This window comes from Neophocaena asiaeorientalis, unplaced genomic scaffold, assembly GCF_003031525.2.
Source record: "Neophocaena asiaeorientalis asiaeorientalis breed wild unplaced genomic scaffold, Neophocaena_asiaeorientalis_V1.1 scaffold100, whole genome shotgun sequence".
Taxonomy (NCBI): Eukaryota; Metazoa; Chordata; class Mammalia; order Artiodactyla; family Phocoenidae; genus Neophocaena; species Neophocaena asiaeorientalis.
Window position 1 is genome coordinate 3,680,309 of NW_020173955.1, and position 18,832 is coordinate 3,699,140.

The 18,832-nt window shown below is 37.5% G+C and overlaps 1 protein-coding gene across 7 annotated transcripts in view; it reads left to right on the forward strand.

Moving 5' to 3' along the window:
- Positions 1-12,494, forward strand: part of PUS10 (pseudouridine synthase 10) — a 64,622-nt gene extending 52,128 nt beyond the window's left edge. For 6 of the 7 annotated variants that reach the window (XM_024752961.1, XM_024752960.1, XM_024752958.1 and 3 more), the window contains exons 14-18: positions 88-143; positions 1,186-1,303; positions 4,751-4,893; positions 7,629-7,728; positions 9,844-10,039. In XM_024752961.1, coding sequence (XP_024608729.1) covers positions 88-143; positions 1,186-1,303; positions 4,751-4,893; positions 7,629-7,728; positions 9,844-9,882 — 456 coding nt within the window. In that variant the 3' untranslated portion in view covers positions 9,883-10,039. Of the gene's footprint in view, positions 1-87; positions 144-1,185; positions 1,304-4,750; positions 4,894-7,628; positions 7,729-9,843; positions 10,040-11,670 lie in introns of those variants that run through there. The other variant, XR_003004229.1, reaches the window with a different exon arrangement.
- The last annotated feature ends 6,338 nt before the right edge of the window (positions 12,495-18,832 follow it).

Below are 18,832 nucleotides of genomic sequence, written 5' to 3' on the forward strand. Positions count from 1 at the left end.
CACTTCATGACATGGAAATTGTCATGTTTCTGCAACTCTGTAACTGAACTAGAGTTGCTAATTGTTTTTCTTTCTCTAATACTACAGAAAATTAATAACTCGTCTAACAAAATCCAAGTCCGTGACTTGCAGCTTGTCACAAGGTAAGGGTAGGATCACTGGAGATGTTTTCAAGAGGGGAGTTTTGGTTGTATATCATTTATCTGATAAGGGATTTGTATCCAGAATATGTAAAGAACTCCTACAACTCAATAATAAGAAAATAACTCAATTAAAAATGGAGAGATGATTAAGTGAACATTTCTCCAAAAAGGATACACAAAATAACCAGTGAATACATGAAAAAATGCTCAACATCATTAGTCATTAGAGAAATGCAAATCAAAACCACAGTGAGATCCCACTTCACAAAAAGACAGAAAATAACAAGTATTGGCAAGGATATGGAGAAATTGGATCCCTCATACATTGCTGTGGGATTATAAGTGGTGCCACTTTGCAAAACAGTTTAGCAGTTTCTCAAAAAGTTAAATATAGGGTAACCATATGGCCCAGCAGTTCCACTTCTAGATGTATACCCACGAGAAATGGAAATGTACATCCACACAGAGACTTCTGCATGAATGTTTATAGTAGCATTACTCATAATAGCAAAAAAGTAGAAACAACCCAAATGTCTATGGATGAACAAAATGTGAATGTGGTATATCCATACAGTGGAATATCATTTAGTAATAAAAAGGGATGAAGTACAGATACATGCTACAACATGGATGAACCTTGAAAACATTATAAAGTGAAAGAAGCTAGATATCAAATATCACTTATTGTGTATTTTACAATATTCACATTTTAATATATGAAATGTTCAGAGTAGGAAAATCTATAGAGACAGAAAGTCAACAAGTGGTTGCCAAGGGCTGGGGGAAATGAGGAATGAGAAGTGATTGCAAATAGGCGCGGAGTTTCTCTTCTGGGGTGATGAAAGTGTTCTAAAGTTAGATTGTGGTAATAGCTGCACAACTCTGTAAACGTACTAAAAATCACTGAATCGTTCAGTTACACAGGGGAATTGTATGTAAATTATATCTCAATAAATCTATTTTTAAAGAAAGAGAAGTTTGGGGCAAGTCTTGTCTGTATTTTATATATTCAGACAAACTTTCTTTTATTGTTTTTGTTTAGAGAGGCAATAGGTCATATGAAAGAAGGTGAAGAAGAAAAGACCAAGACCTATAGTGCCTTAATATGGACAAATAAAGCAATACAGAGGAAGGACCTTGGATTCCTAGATGACATAAAGGTAGTTCAGTGCTCTAATTCTTTTATTTTTCTACTGCCTATAAAAGAGTCCTTTGTCTTCTCGTTTATTACCAACAAGTCATAGCGCATAGGCTTTGGGGACTGTGAGACCTGGTTCTAAATCTTGCCTTTGCCATTTACTAGTTAAATGACTGGGCAATTCATCTAACCTGTGTGAGAAGCAGTGTTGCTAGTGATTAAGAGTCTGACTCCAAGGACAGATCGTCTGGGTGCAAATCCTGGTTCTGCATTTCTTAGTTGTGTGACTTTGGACAAGTTGCTTAGCCTCTTAATGCTTCAGTTTCTTCATCTGTAAAATTAGTTAGAAGAATTAAACAGGGTTAGCCATATAAAGCCCTTAGAATAGAATCTGGCACATAGAAAACACTCAGCAATGCTATTATTATATTTGGCCATTTGCAAAAAGGAAATAGAAAATAGAACTTATCTAATAGAATTGATGCTCAGATTAAGTGCATAAATAAAACATGTTGTTAATAGGGCTTCCCTGGTGGCACAGTGGTTGAGAGTCCACCTGCCGATGCAGGGGACACTGGTTCGTGCCCCTGTCTGGGAAGATCCCACATGCCACGGAGCGGCTAAAATGGCCAAGAATCATTTGAAAAGATGTTCCACCTCCAGATTGAAGTAACAATAAGACATCACTTTATTCTTCTGAGACTAAAAATACCTGTTGGTTGGAGGGAGGAGAAGGCTAGTTATATACATTTTCAGTAGAAATGTAAGTGTTTCAGCCTTTTTGGAAAACAATGTGGCAGTGACTGTAAAAATAAAAAACAGACTGGTCTTCTACCCAGTACTTCCACTACTGGCAGGACAAGAAATAAAACTCCAGTGCATAAGGATATGTGCACAAGGATGTTTGTTGACTTTGTTCAGAGTGACAAAATCAACAACAAAACTGGAAACAAAACTGAATTTCCTTCAATAAGGAAATGGTAGAACACGTTGGAATATTATGCAGCTGTTTAAAAAAACTAAAACAGCATGTGATCCCATTTAATTTACATTATTGTGTGTATATATGCCTAAAACTGTTGGAAGAAAAGATAGAGGTAGGTCTACATCTAGGACTTGTAGGAACACCCATGATATTACCGGAAAAAAGCAAGGTGCAGAATAACGTTTATAGTATGAGTGTTTTGGTGAAAACATACATGTCATTAACCTGCTTAGAGAAGTTTACCTATAAAATGAGGGGTGGACTAGATGATCCCCAGTGGGCCCTCCACTTCTCAGGTTCTGTGATTCCAAATCTAAGGCCTTCTGGCCTTTGGCCCTATTATCTAGGGTCTTTAGGATGATAGTTATGCTATAGACAGATATCCTTAAGATTGCAAGACACATTTGTAAACCTCTATTCTATCACATGTGTACATGTATACAGCTCATTTAGAATGCTGTGGGGAAAATAAAAACTCATTTTAAAAATAGATTTACAGTTTGGGAGTAGCCATAGAGCTGATTCAGAAATGATGCTGAGGGCTTCCCTGGTGGCGCAGTGGTTGAGAGTATGAAAGATGATTGTTATAGGTACACACTAAGTAGTGAAAGGGTCTGATTTAATGGCCCACCGCCCAATTGGACTGATGAGACTAGGTGACGTCTAATAATTTTTTTAAAGTGTTAGGGTTAAAACATTTTTCAGATATTCCTATTGGCATCAAAAATAAAAAAAACTGAGTTACTGCCCCATTCTGAGAAAAGGTCACTTCAAACTTACCACTTGCCTCCTTTTTTTTAAGGGCAACCTACTTCTAAGGAAAAAAGTCACCTGCGTATGTTTCTGAAAATTCAGTATGGGGACAGCAGAGTGCAGTGTTGGAGTAAATGAAGCGGTTTCCTTTCATTTGCTAGACACAAGCAACCAAAAACGACACGCAAGTGTGTTGATCTGAGTGTTATGTTGGAAGCAGTGGTGCATCTACTAGCTCAGTTGTACCTCCATTAACTGCTCCTGGGTCAGAGTCCAGGGAGTGACTCGAGGTAAAGGAAACAGAGGGGAAGGGCACACCTTAGCGAGTCACTCCTTTAAAGGCCAGCTGGTTCTGTGCTCTTAAGTGGATGCCATATCTTTATCGATTCTATAATAATTCAGCCTTGTCCTTTTTTTGGTCTTTTTGGCCAGAGTAATGTTAAACGTTGTGGAAACAACTTATCTCATCAGAACAAAGTGCTTCTAAAAATCAAAGAATTATAGAATCGTAAGGAGGAGTCACTGACTCACTGCTCTGATAAAAGCAGTCATACCATTTCAAGTGTACTCTTTGTCAGAACCTGCTCTTCTTTCTTGGTACAGAACTTGGTAGGGGGAGACCAGACAGAAATCTTTCTTTTCTCAGCATGGCTTTAGGCACTCACTAATCATGTAAATCAGGCAGGAGTTGTTCCTACAAGAAATTTCAGAGGATTCAAAGTTCTTATGAGCCTGAGTTGCTGGTTATGCCCAATATCTTTTTTTTTTTTTTCCCGATGCGTGGGCCTCTCACTGTTGCGGCCTCTCCCGTTGCAGAGCACAGGCTCTGGACACGCAGGCTCAGCGGCCATGGCTCACGGGCCCAGCCGCTCTGCGGCATGTGGGATCTTCCTGGACCGGGGCACGAACCTGTGTCCGCCGCATAGGCAGGCGGACTCCCAACCACTGCGCCACCAGGGAAGCCCAACCTCTATTTCTTAATTTATATCTTGTGACATAAAAGGACATCTCTAATTGTGAGAAAAACAAGACTTTGTCCCTAAAAACCTGAGTTGTAAAGAAACATGCAGTATTATTCTCAAGTAACCTGAACTGGGCTAACAAATATTGAGAGGTCCTGGTTTATTGTACACACTTATTTGTAATTATTATTTGGAAATACCACCCTAGACAGAGATGCAGCTGTTAATTTTCCAGATAAGTCCTTTTGTATAACCAAAAACAAAAAATTCTGTGAGTAGGTATATGGCTCTCCCTAAAACATGGACACTGCCCAGGCACACAGGTGATGCTCATGTCCCACCTTCTACACCATTTCTCACCTCAGTCTGAAATCCCCACTATTAGGTCACTCTGTTGGGTTAGGGAAAAAAAAGGTAAGAACATTATCTTTTAGAAGAGCTCTATTTAAAGGGCAGGATAAGACTCCAGGGTCCAATCAATTTGTTAATATTAGAGCAAAAGAGACCTTGGGTATCATTTACTTCAAAGCCTTTTTTTTTTTTTTTTAAATGGCATACTGGGGCCCAGAAAATGAGTAATTGTGGCCTAGGTTATAGGAAGTCTCACAGAGTCTGAACCTTAGAGGATACAATTTATGATAGTATTAGTTTCTATCCTGACAGTGATAGATGGGGGTGCCTGTAGTGAGCCATGGATGAACAAAGAAGATGCTAAAATGGGCTTCACTGGGCGGCAAAGCTGACGCATGGTTATCATATCCTCCTCTAGGACTTAAAGATTGACCAGAAGACACCTTTACGGGTCCTTCACCGGAGGCCCCTGGCTGTGAGAACTCGCATCATTCACTCCATGGAGACACACTACGTGGATGAGCACCATTTCCGCCTCTACCTGAAGACTCAGGCAGGAACGTATCCTTTCACCGTCTTGTGTAGCACTAATCTAACCAGAATCATATTGGGAAAGTTCATGCTGCCCTAGAAAAGAGGTTCAACCTTATCTCGGAACAGTTCGGGAAAGGTTTGGGCTGGAGAAGAATCCTTTTTGTTTTTTTGTTTTTTTTTTGGTCTGGAGTGTTTTTACCCGTTAAATTTGTGTTTTTCAGGATGACATATTAAACCACGAGGCAGCAGCGAATTCAATGTGAACCTTAAAATTTTTAGTGTCTCACATCATGCTGAGGTGCTGAGGGCATAGTAAGTGCTCAGGGAACACTTTTAATTGATTCATTCATCGATTCATGTCTTTACACATTTTGCAAGTCACATATTCATGACCACATTTGAGTCCTTTCAGCATTTCGAGCATTTGCCCCAAATGATTAAACAGGGATGGTAGATGGGAATGGCCCTACTTTACATGTAGACCATCACATTATTTGGCCACTGGCCCAGAACAAGAGAATAGTCCCAGTTTGATCACTTGTTCATAACTTACCCTGCTTTGTGTGGTTTTGTATCATATCTTAGTTTCTGGTTAAAATATATCAGGGAGCTGCCATAGTCTTAGCTTTAGTTTAGTTTTCAAAGGTGCTCCTAGTTTTTGTTTGTTTCTTGGCTTTATATTATTTTGTGATCCAATAGCATGAAGCATGAAACCTTCTAATTAGTATAAAACTAGTGACATACTTATTGGATACAATAGAGGGAAAAGTGTCATTTTAATCACCAAATAGCATTCTCACTATATTGCTATAATTAGTCTGCCTCTCCTTTCCCATCAACATTCTCTCCCCTCTTCTTTCCCTACTCCACCCCAGGACTGACTAAGCTGAAACAGGTACAGGTTATTTACTCCTAAAATCTTCTAAATTTTTGCAGTTTGGATCTATTTAGACCAGTGGGCTTGGAGCACATTTGCCTATTGTAGATGGAATGTGGATGGAATTTCAAAGAAATCACAGATTTTAAAAACATTTTTACCTAATTTCAGCTTTGGTTTTGGTGTGCTAGGAAGAAATGCAATGGTCTTATGGAGAAGCTAATGTCTTTTCAATCTCATTAACATATTTTAGAACCAGCCATGTACATGTACTTAAGGCATTAGCTAAGAAAGGCTATTTGGTAAAACTTTATTTTTTTATAAATTTATTTATTTTATTTAGTTATTTTTGGCTGCGTTGGGTCTTCGTTGCTGCACGCGGGCTTTCTCTAGTCGCGGCTAGTGGGGGCTACTCTGTTGTGGTATGTGGGCTTCTCATTGCGGTGGCTTCTCTTGTTGCAGAGCACGGGCTCTAGGCACGCGGGCTCAGTAGTTGTGGCTCACGGGCTCTAGAGCACAAACTCAGTAGTTGTGGTGCATGGGCTTAGTTGCTCCATGGCATGTGGGATCTTCCCGGACCATGGCTCAAACCCATTTCCCCTGCATTGGCAGGCAGATTCTTAACCACTGCACCACCAGGGAAGTCCCTATTTGGTAAAAGTTTAGATACCACGTGGTTATACACAGAAGTATGTGAATTTTTTTCGTATATTGCTCAGTATAATGAAGTAGTTCATTTGACTTATACCTCATAAAAAACATTCTGGACCTGTTAACTGGTTATTCTGGGGCTTTTTGGTCATCTCCCCTCATCATTGCTACTTAGAAGTAGCACTCTCTAAAGAAGTGAGAGAAAAAGGACAATTGTTGAGTAATTATGAGTTTAGCAAAGAAGACAGTTAATAGATAATTATATGCCTTATGCTTGAGTCAAAACATTTGGTGAAAGTATAGTAAACAAACTATCAGAAAGTGAGGAGGACATAATGTCAGCATATTATGGTATTAACTTTTTATTTATCATCTGAGAATAAACTTTTTTATATTCAAATTATATTAATTTTTATACTAAGTGCTGCTTTATAGACACAACAATGCTAAATGAGTGTTTACTGAATGCTGGCAAAAACACATCTTTCAGATAAAATACTGTTAAGATTATAGTAGAGTTCTGTGTAAGGAGTGTTAAGGTCATCTGAATAATTCTAGGATCAGTCATTGACTTTGAAATTTTGAAGATCTATGAGGAAAACACACACAAAAAGAATTAGGTCTATTGCTAACCATGCAAGAGTTGCAAACAACTAAAATTTACGTCCTTTGATGATCCTTCTGAAGGGCCTTCATCAAGTCTAAATTAATAAGTTCATTTTCTCTCCCATCCTGTTGCTGTTGTCACTGGATCATGTTATAAGGAAAGCCATCATTGAGGTCACTCTATGAGTGACCCTGTGAAAACCTACCATTTGGCAGCCGCCTGCTGTCATTATCGAAAAATGAGACCAAAAAGATGACCAAATAGAATCTGTGGCAAAAAAGAAAATAGCTGAGGGTTTTTTTTACTATAGTTAATTTAAAAAATCCATATTCAAACCTTGGCACTTGGAGATGAGCCAAAAGAAAAGTCATGACTCTTGGGAAGTTTGACATGGGCCCTAGGTCCCAGTGTTGGCTGCCAGGCTGGTAGGAACCAGTTTGCCATCCTTAGTTTATTTATTGCCATAGCTGTAATTTCTAAGACATACATCCCAAGTCATGGCTCAGAAATAAACTCCCTTTTATAACCTTTCTGCTTTTGTTTGTCATTTCCCCTTCAACCTGTCAAATCTCATCAAACAGTTGGTGTTGCATGGTTATCTTCATTTTTTCCTTAAACAAAACCCAGCTACATTAAAGAGTTTGTACATGGAGACTTTGGAAGAACGAAGCCGAACATTTGCTCTCTGATGGATGTGACTGCAGATATTCTTGAGCTGGATGTTGAGGTAAACCATTTTATTGTGGAAATGCCTGTTTGTACACTGAATCAGCCAAGGTTATGCTTTTTTAGCATTAAACCAAATAGTACTATTCACTTTAATAGGTATTTGAAAACAGTCAAAATCTCACAGTAGCATTGAATTGCAGGGAGGGACTATCTTCAGAATTTTTATTTTTTAAAAAACACAAGGTCTCATTTGTAATCCTTGCAAATATATAGCTAATTTACTAACTGTGCTTTACATATGACATGAGATCTAAACCCTTAAACCAAGCAAGGAAATGAAGTTGTAAGTGCCCTTCATATATCCTTTGGACTCTCTTATAAAGAATTTAAGGCAGCCTCCTCAGAAACATATATTCAGGACAGGGATAGAAAATGGGATGAGCTAATTGTTATAAATAAAAGCAGTTCTATAAGGGTTCTGTGATGTGGTATAAGAGAAATTCTCTGCTCTTATAGTCTAAATTGAAATCAGATTACATTCTTAAGTAATTAGAAGAATGGAATGAATGGATCTTTCAGACAATTCTCCATAAACATTTTTCTCATTTGAGCATCAATAGGTATTGAGTCATGAGTTGTGCACTTTGGTAAATATCTGGTTAAGAACAGCTTCCCCACACCCCACACAAAAAAAGGAATTTTTGCACTTGGGAATAATCTCAGTATAAATAAAAAGAAGTGGGTATAATTGCCTAGTATGAAAACAGCCATGGTAATCAAATGATCACTGGAACGTCATTGCTTTACCAGCACTTCTCTTGAGCGCGTTCAGATTAGATTTTATACACCTGTGGTACAACCAGTGCTAGCATCTTCAAGGTTGCAGGGAGTCTGCTTAGTAAGGCTATCATTTTGAGGAAGACCACCTTCTCTTAAAGAAAATCCCAAATGCATTCATCTTCTTTGACCTTAATTCTTAGGACAGCTTAGGAGTGTCAAAGAGCCAAAGGCTGGGGTTTCTCAGCCCTGATTGTCCATTGCAATCACCTGTAGAGTTTTTAAAACCCTACAAACATGCCTACCTTCCCCTGACCTCAACACATACAAGATTGTGATCAGTAATGTTTGTTTTTCAGGCTTGAGAAACCACCCATTAATTTATATATGGGTGTTTGTTTTATGGCTATATTCTGAAACAAAACCAAAGTATTTCTTGGCATCTGTAAAAGATACACACACACACACACATACTTATTTGGGCTTTTCTAATAAAAATTTCCAAATCTGGTAGTGACTCAGATTAATTTTAAAAATAATTTGTAGTAAATCATTTCAGGTTTTACACTTTAAGTCTCAAAAAACGACATGGGTATGGTAGTTATTTTGTTTTTCTTTGTTCGTTTTTTGTATTTTTTTGTTTTAACTTCTAAATTAGGCCCTCTAGGGTAGTTAAGGCAAAGTGCAATTTCATACTTCTAATGCCTGGGACTTGATTATTTATGTGGAGACAAATAGTCTGCTACTGTAATTCCATTATGACTTAAAGATCAAGGTTTCGTTCTAGAAGTGCCAAACCAGGATGAGTAGAGATAGATAAATTCAATTTTAAAAGAAACAAAAATTCTGCTGAAGTGACATGCAAAGATCTCTAATCCTTTTCTAGTTGCAGGTGATCTTTCATAACCATTTATTTCACATTTAGTTGCTAAGTTACAAACAAGATTATAAGTATACAGACTACTTGAGTACTGTTAAATGCAAGATGGGAAAATGAAAACAGTCAGAAGACTAAAAGTTCCTGAGACTTCTGAGGGAAAGTTGGTGTTGGCCCCTGCATTATTTGCTACTTTTCCCATAAATAACATTTGAAAAATTTAAACATACTCTAGTCTTGTATTGACCAAAAGGTACAATTAATAACTGGATGAGTAACCAAATAGTGATTTCAGGAACAGACCTCAGGCCCAAGAATCCTATGTCCTAGAATGGATTTTAGAGTGTGAAATCGTGGTGTTCAATGGCTCTTTTCTTCCAATGCAGTTTCTTCTGTTGCATTATATTAAAACTACTAGATTTATACAGCATTACCAGCAAATGCTTACTAGAACAATAATTTTTTTTTTTTTTTTTTTTTTAACAATAATGTTTTAATGACTTGTTTTCTTCTTTCTAGTCTGTAGATGTCGATTGGCCCCCTGCTCTGGATGACTAGCTTTCAATGGGAAACAAAGAGTAGGGTTTTCCAGCAAAACGTGGACGTCCATTCAGCATACACTGTAAGATGGCTGTTTTTACCCACCATAACGGTGTCTTGGAAACCATTTGGATCATGTTGATCTATCTATTTTTAAATTTGTTGTAACATCTCAGGATCTATGTACATGTATATTTTGTGTTGAATTGTTCTAAGGATATCTTATGATTTTTCTCGTTCCTTCTCCAACCCCCCACAAGCCAAACTATGAATAATGAAACCATTCATTCAGAGAGGTACACAAACAGGATACATTCTCTGAAAATCTGAGAAGCTGTAATTTCTTTCAGCAAAATTGCCCTCCACAGGACAGATACCACTTTTTTTTGTTTTTTTTTTGCGGTACGCGGGCCTCTCACTGTTGTGGCCTCTCCCGTTGCGGAGCACAGGCTCCGGACGCGCAGGCTCAGCGGCCATGGCTCACGGGCCCAGCCGCTCCGCAGCATGTGGGATCTTCCCGGACCGGTGCACAAACCCGCGTCCCCAGCATCAGCAGGCGGACTCTCAACCACTGCGCCACCAGGGAAGCCCAGATACCACTTTTAAAATCAGGTTTAAAATTTTTAAAAGGATCTTGATAAAAGTTACATCTAGATTTATGCAGCACAGTATCCTTGTAATATTCTAAGATACCCAATGCAAATCTGACATCATTAATATTTTTCCCAGTAAGCTTCAAGCAAGCTATTACCAATAGAAGTGTGTTTTGGTACAATTTGTCACAAACCTTAATGACTCCAAGCTACTCTTTTGACAATCTAAAATTGTCAGTACATTTCCTGGGGGAGAGAATGTGAGACCTTAGGAATTGAGGCATACCATAAGAGACTTTCATAAATCTTTTAAATAAGGAGTCACAAGTGCCTTCAATGACTTCAGTCCCAGGGATAAGATTTTGAAAAATTGACATTGCTAAAGAAAGGTAAGCTGATATTATTCCAGAGTGCTTCAATGTATTATCCAATTTCAAACATCTTCATCTGGTAGATAGGGTATTATCTCCACTTTATAAATATGAAAACCAAAGAATAGAAGTGAACTGACTTATCTAAAAATTGTTAGTTACTTCCATATCTAGGACTAGGACTGAAGTTTCCTGGTCTCTAGGGTCTTTTCTAATAAATCTTATTATTGAGCATCTGCTACATGAAGGAGGCAACCAAGAATGTCATTTTAATGGACATAACCATGAGAATTGACTTTTGGAATTTAGATACCAAATCAGGCTTACAAAAAAATTGCCCAAGTAAATTTCACATGAGCTCATATGATTACCATTTGTTAATTAATCATTAGTTGGTAATACGAAGAGGAAAAACATTAAAGAAGCAAAGAAAATGGATAGATCATTAAGAGAAAAGTTTCAGAAAAGAGTCTCATTAAAATTTCAGATTTAAGTGCAGTTTCCATCACCCTGATTCAACTTTCTGAGCTTATTTTGGAACACATGACTTGGATAGTATTGGATTATTCAATTTCCCATCTCTACATTAAACATAATTCAGAGATACTAAGTTGTATCATTCACCTTAAGAATCAGGAAAACAGTTTAAATGACATGAAGAAATTTCATATGTGAATAATAGCAAATAACTTTTTCATTATTTTCAATGCTGGTAAATGAGAAAGGGATAATAGAAATAAACTTGATAAAAAGGTAAGAACGTTTGTGTGAATGTTTCTCAGTTTGGGGGGAAACTTTGCTACAAAAGAGATTTAAATAATTTGGGAAATCGTCTTTTGCAGGTTTCTTTTTGGCTCAGCTTTGAATTTAGTGGATCTGAAAATGGAAGAATTAAGAATCTCCTTAGCAAACTTAAATTAGAAGACTTGTTTCTTAAATTTCTATTCCTGGGATTACACAAAATTTCAAGAGTAAGCATTAGCTGCAAATACTTATTCCAAATATCCATATGAGACATAGGTTGTTAAAAATTAATGTAGTCTTTATTTAAGCAGAACAGAAGACATTAAGTCATGAGAGTACTACATAGTTTAACTTTTGCCTATATAAAAATATTTTTAAATTACTTTTGTGATCTTCTATAGCTTATTTAAAAAAAAACCAAACAACAAAAAACACTTAAGAGAAAGGGCCCTTTGTACTTTTAGTATCTCTTTCTCCCAAATATAGTCCATGGTTTAGTTTAGGAAAAACACCGAGTACCTGGAAAAATGGGGAAAAAAAAATTTTGGTAAAATGAAAAATTTCCCAAGTAAGGTAACTGGTTTCATTTACAAGTTATATGAAATAAATTTAGAAGTTAAATTTCTATTTCCAAAGAGAAAAAGGCATCTTACTTAGATCTTTTGGGGCTTTACTCTTTGATCTTTAAGTCCATATGAGAATGAACTTTGATGTAAGCTTTCTTGAGTTGATTTTTTTAAATGCTGCCCTTTATTATTATAGGGAAAATAAAATTTTCAATTCAATTTTTTCATTTTGAAATAACTTCAGACTTGCAAGAAAAGTACAAAGAATGTTTTTCCCAGAAATGTATCACCCTGAATGCATTAGTAATTCCTACAAACAAGGACAAATTCCGACAAACAAGGACATTCTTCTACTTCCTCACAATGTAACTATCAAAATCAGATTAACACTAACATTACTATTATGTAATCCACAGGACCCCCCCCACCCCCACCCCACTCAAATTTCACCAGTTGTCAAAAAATGTCCTTCATAGCCAAGGGATGATACTTTGTATTTAACTATGTCTGTTTAATCTTCACGAATCTGAAACAGTTTGTCTTTCCTTGGCTTTCGTTACTTCAACATTTTTTGAGGATTTCAGGCCAGTTATTTTGCAGACTGTTCCTCATTTGGGCTTGGCTGATGTTTCCTTATAATTAGATTCAGTTTGTACCTTTCCAGCAAGAATACCACAGAGGGGAGATTATCTTCTTGCATCTTCTCAGATGTCACAATTTTGATCACTGCAGTTACTGATGACTGGGCTTTGATCAGTTAACGAAGGTGGTGTGTGCCAATCTCCTTCACTTTTATGGTTACCCTTTTTTCCCTTTAATAAGTATCTTGTAGGGAGACCTTCAAACTTTCATTCACTAGTTTTAGCATTTATTGAATATTTTCACCTGACTCTATTACCACAATGATTATCAAATGATCTTCTAATTCCACCATTCCTTTTGGCATTACACTGAAAGGTAGAGCTTTCCCTTCTTCTGGATTCATGGCGTCCTATTTTATTTGATGGTTTATAATCTGTTACTGACATTTATTTTGATTTCTAAGTGTTGACGTGGCCAGTGGGTGCCCCTTCAAGATGGCTCCTTTGTCCTTGTGACATGTCCCCATCATTCTTAGAGCATGTTCTTACTTTCTAATACAAAGACATTCCAGGCTCATCCTGTATTTCATCTGCACCAGCCCTGGAATGGGCTATTTCTCTAAGAAAAACTGGTTCCTTTTCATGGAAAATGATAGAAAAAAGATCTGGGCACTAGGTGTGCTCACTGCTGTTGTGGCATTGCTGCTACCAAGCCCTCTCATGGCATGCATGCATGCACACACCCCTATATACTTATCTACATATATTGAAAATTATGAGTTTATACCAGTACTTCCGATTCCAACCTTATTCTAGTTTTCCCCCTTTCCACATTTGTAAGTCCTTTCTGACAGTGAGAAATCTGGGTCCATTAGCCTTAATATTTTCCTTAATAGATCATTCCCCCTCATAAGTAACCAATCTCCTGTTGCTGCATCCTTATTTCAGATCACTGAGACTCTCCTCCCTACTGCCCTCAAATGTTCCCAGGCTCCACACTGTAATCCCACAATGGGCCACCATCTTTGCCCCCTGTGGCAATAGGTAACTGTACCTTGCTCAGAATAAGCAAATGACTTTTGTCCTGAATTGTTCAGGAAGGGAGAGAGACAGGCAGGAAATAAGTCAGGAAGGCAGAAAATGAAAATCTCTTTAAAAGGCATTTCAATACTCTACAAAAATTATCATTTTATTTTATTTATTTGATTTTTTGCGGTACGCGGGCTTCTCACTGTTGTGGCCTCTCCCGTTGCGGAGCACAGGCTCTGGACGTGCAGGCTCAGCGGCCGTGGCTCACGGGCCCAGCCACTCCGCGGCATGTGGGATCTTCCCCGACTGGGGCACGAACCCGCGTCCCCTGCATCGGCAGGCGGACTCTCAACCACTGCGCCACCAGGGAAGCCCAAAAATTATCACTCTAAAGGACAGTTACATATGTAAGTATATTCAGATACAGCATTCCATAAAAATGTCTAATGTTTCTAAGCAACCAAAACTGCCTTTCTCTTTAAGGAGGATGCTATAAATACAAGAAAATCTTGATAATTTTGAAGTCAAACAGCAACAAATTTTTGTAAGGGTTTTAGAATTTTTTCCATTTATTATATTATCAAGAAAAAAATCACTGTATACAAGATATTACAAAAGTAATAAAATATTCTGTACAAAAGACATTTTGACATTTAAAAAATGATTTCAACTTTTAAGTATCACACTTAACATTAAATAACTGAACACTGAGAACTTTTAAAAATCATTTTTTTCAGTGCTTCCAAATTCATTACAGTCATTAAGAAGCATATACAAATAGAACAGTTAAAAAATAAAAATAAGCAGTGCCATTCTTCAGGGATCTGGATTCATCATAGTCAACAGTATTTTTAAGTACATTCTTTTAAAATGGAAGTCATCTCCAAAAGGGTTCATCTGGTCTGAACCATGCATTTAAGAATGCCCATTACCCCAAAACTTGTTTTCCTTTCCATCTGAAAGCTATCTGAACTGTGCACCAGCAACCAATATTTTTAGCTGATTACCCAATAAAATCAAGTGTGTCACTAACGAAGTCTCCTGAGACTGAATTCCACAAATGGGGTCCCCAAACACTCCAACTTATTTTTCACTACATTTTATGCAGAGCTGTAATGTTCTGATTAAGGTTTAATTAGAAAAATAAGCAAGATAAATGATACCTTTAACAAAGTTTATATTTTACTTATCTGCTGATACTCCTGAAAACTTGATTTACTGAAGCACCAACATTTTGTACTAATTACTGTGTATTACTGTTCACACATAGGTATTTAATGAATTTTTGGTGATTCTTTAAATTTTTGAAGTCCAATAGTAAACTGAAATTGTAGAAATAAGAGATGTGAGAAAAAAGAGTATGATAAATGCTACTCCCTTTAAGTAGATAATTACTAGCAGGTAATTTTTTCTAAAGCCACAGACATTTAGAATAGAAAAAATATTTAGAAGAAATAATTCTTTAAAAATTGTATCTGCGTTTTGTTAGTGAAAGTAGTGGTGACATGATTACTTTTGAGACTTTACTGATGTTAAGTTTGTACTTTAAACTCTGCTGAGATGTATTAGTTAAGATATTAATTTGACCAAGTCTTAGACAAACAAAGGCATAAAACTGGGTACAGACAACTCATACATTTATCTCTGATTCGCTACCCACTCCTGGGCTTGTAATTTTAAATAGCATGAAATTTTGTATTATTTGTGATGCAAAAAGCACCCTAATTTTCCCCCTCTCATACTCAATCTCCAGAAACAAAACAGATCAGAAATCTTTACGTGGCCACTTCATTAGCTATGATGAGACTCCTTCTTAGGAAGATAGTCATAATACTCCCAATTCATAGTCAATTTTGGCAAAGAAATTAAGAGTCATAGAATTTCAGAACCCGAAGTCATTAACTGACCTTATCTTCACTATACAATAGGAAATGTTCTGGAAAGAATATGGCCAAATGAAAGTCCCCCATATTTGGGCAATAGCTAGCCACTCTAAAGAGGAAGTCATTCCAGGGTTCTTACTAAAGAATCTAATCCATAGTGATCTGTCTGTGAACTGGAAGGAGTGTTTGGATTAGAGATTATCAGGGCCACAGGATATAAGCATATGTTGGTTTACTAACAATATTTGATTTGCATTATACAATTTACAGTGTTTCTTCTTATGCATTATTTTATTTAATACAACACACCTTGTGAGTTAAGTATGCTGGGAATTATCTGCATTTTATATCTGAAGAGACAGGCCCATAGAAAGTGTGATCTGCTAAATATTAAATGACTTCTAAGTGGCAGAGCTGAAGATTCAAACCCAGATGTTCTGACTAAAAATTACTCTTTCCATTTCTCCATGCTATTTAACATCATACAGTAAGTTTTTAAATCCCTCAATAAATCAATTAATGATAGAAGAAATTATTTGGAGCTACTAGGCAGACTGGACCACCAATTCTAAGTCTCTCTTAACATGGACAGTATAATTAGTTTTTCTGAAGCATTAGGTTAGAAATTGACAACCCAGCTGTTTTTGTTCACTAAGGTTTTGAGTAGGGAAGCCCAGTTACCAATGTAAAAGGCCATTAAGATAGTAGGTTCTGATGACAGAAATCAGAATAGTGGCTTTGAGGAGTAGGTAGGTTGGCAATGGGCATGAAGGAAACTTCTGGGGAGCTGGAAATGATTATTTACATACGTAAAAATTCATCAAGCTGCAAATTTAAAATTAGTCCACTTTATGCACTTTACTATATGTTATCCCTCCAAAGAAAAAGACTGACATCTTTGAGAGCAAGACTTTGTCTTATTCACCTCCATGTCATTTCTAGCTCCTAACATGGTGCTTTGCACATTAGACATTCAAAAATGTGACTGATCACATGAATACTGGAGTTTCTGTGCACGGGTAAGGTACTGAGGAAATGCACCAGAGGGGAACTGAGATTAAACCTGCCACACAGAGAGAGGAGGAGTAAGGTCAGAGATATGAAACAGTCCTAGTAACTGTAAAATTTCTACGCAATACAGTTGACACTACAGGAGGCACAGGGTAAAGTACGTCACAAGCCTGGTAATCTTGGCATCGCGGCTTTTCCTGCCAGGTTAAATACCTTTCCCTTTAAAAACCATATCCTTGTCCACATTTTTTATAATCACACCTATGTCAATTTCACCCTTCCCTCTCTATCAGCACTACCATTTATTCAGCACCAACTGTGCCAGGCATTGCGCTAAGTGATGGAGTTCCAAAGGTGAACGAGAAATTTCATATAACTGTATAGTTCAGTGAGAGGAGTTCTGCAGTAGGGTGGGTATGTGTAAAGCTGTGCCTCAGCTAGGATCAAACTTCACCGAGAAGCCCCATCTTGAAGGCTGCTTGCTGTGGAGGTAAAGAGCAGAGGCAGAGTGGACATCATGCGAAAGGCATGGAGGCCTAGTGGCCTGAGAGAGTCTTCAAGGAATGCTAATTATGCAATACAGTGTATGGAAGAAGGGGTATTATTTTTAACTGGGGCAATACGGAAAAGAGTCTTGTTAGGGAAAAAGAATGAAGGCCTAAACTAAGAAAGCAGCAGGAATGAAGAAAGGACAAATACAAGAGATTTTCAGGAGGCAGACCCAAAAGGACTTGATAACTCTTTGAGTGTGAGGACGAAAAAGAATAAAATACGATTTTGAGGCTCCTATTAAATATCTTGGATGGTAGGGTAAGTGGTAATGCCATTAATGAAAGTAGAGAATGCAACAGGAGCAGCCAGTTTATAAAGACATTCAGGTATCGTAAGAGAAAGCTGAAGCTTTCTTCTGAGCACTGATGAGGTCACCCAGGGGAAAAAAGTAGCACCAACTGGGCGCTGGGGATGAGACTCTGGAAAGAAAGTCAACCTCAGAGAGAGTATCTGAAGAGGGAGTGGTCGAGAGGATAGGTTAAGGATAGGTCAAGCAGAGTGAGGACTGATAAAAAGACACTAGATTTGACAAGGGCAGGTGTCTCTGGTCACTTTTCCCAGAATATCATAAGAAAATAGGAGATAAAAGAGACAAACTGATAGGCTAAAGAATGACTGGGAAGTGAGGAAATGGAGGCTGAAAGCATTTTGTAAGTCTGGATGTGAAGGGAAGGAGCACGATAGTGGTAGGAAAGGTGTTTATCCTTTCTCCTTTAGGCTAGAGAAAACAGTTACCGTGTTTATACGAGAAAAGCACTAAATGGTAGTATGAGGATACAGAAACAAGATGGGAGAGAAGGAAGAGGGATCCAGTATACAAGTAGAGTTTAGGAAGCAAGAGGTAATCTCCTCAAAACTAAAAGTAGGGTGATAAAAGAACAGATGAAAGTATAAATACATTTAGAGAAAAAGAAGCAGGTTACCAATTTTTTAAAATTATAAAATAAAATCTGTGATCAGTAAATAGCACCTGAAAAATGAAAAATCCTTTGGAAATACTCTGAACACAAACGTAGCTGGACCTTGATTCAACTTACACAGAAAAATAACCCCGCAAAACAAGTCAGTTGTTGAAAGTATCCATTTAGATAGCCTAACAGTCAGTGTTTAAGCTGACAAGTGCTAGTTACTACAAAATTATAGGATTCTGTATTTAAAAAAAAAAGTTCACCATCTATAAGCTACTATCTGGAGATATCTTGGGTACATTTTTTTTTTTTTGCTATGAATTTTTTTTAAACATCTTTATTGGGGTATAATTGCTTTACAATGGTGTGTTAGTTTCTGCTTTATAACAAAGTGAATCAGTTATACATATACATATGTTCCTATATCTCTTCCCTCTTGCGTCTTCCTCCCTCCCACCCTCCCTATCCCACCCCTCCAGGCAGTCACAAAGCACCGAGCCGATATCTCTGTGCCATGCGGCTGCTTCCCAGCTTCCCACTAGCTATCTACCTTACGTTTGTTAGTGTGTATATGTCCATGACTCTCTCTCGCCCTGTCACAGCTCACCCTTCCCCCTCCCCATATCCTCAAGTCCGTTCTCCAGTAGGTCTGTGTCTTTATTCCTGTCTTACCCCTAGGTTCTTCATGACATTTTTTTTTATCTTCTTAAATTCCATATATATGTGTTAG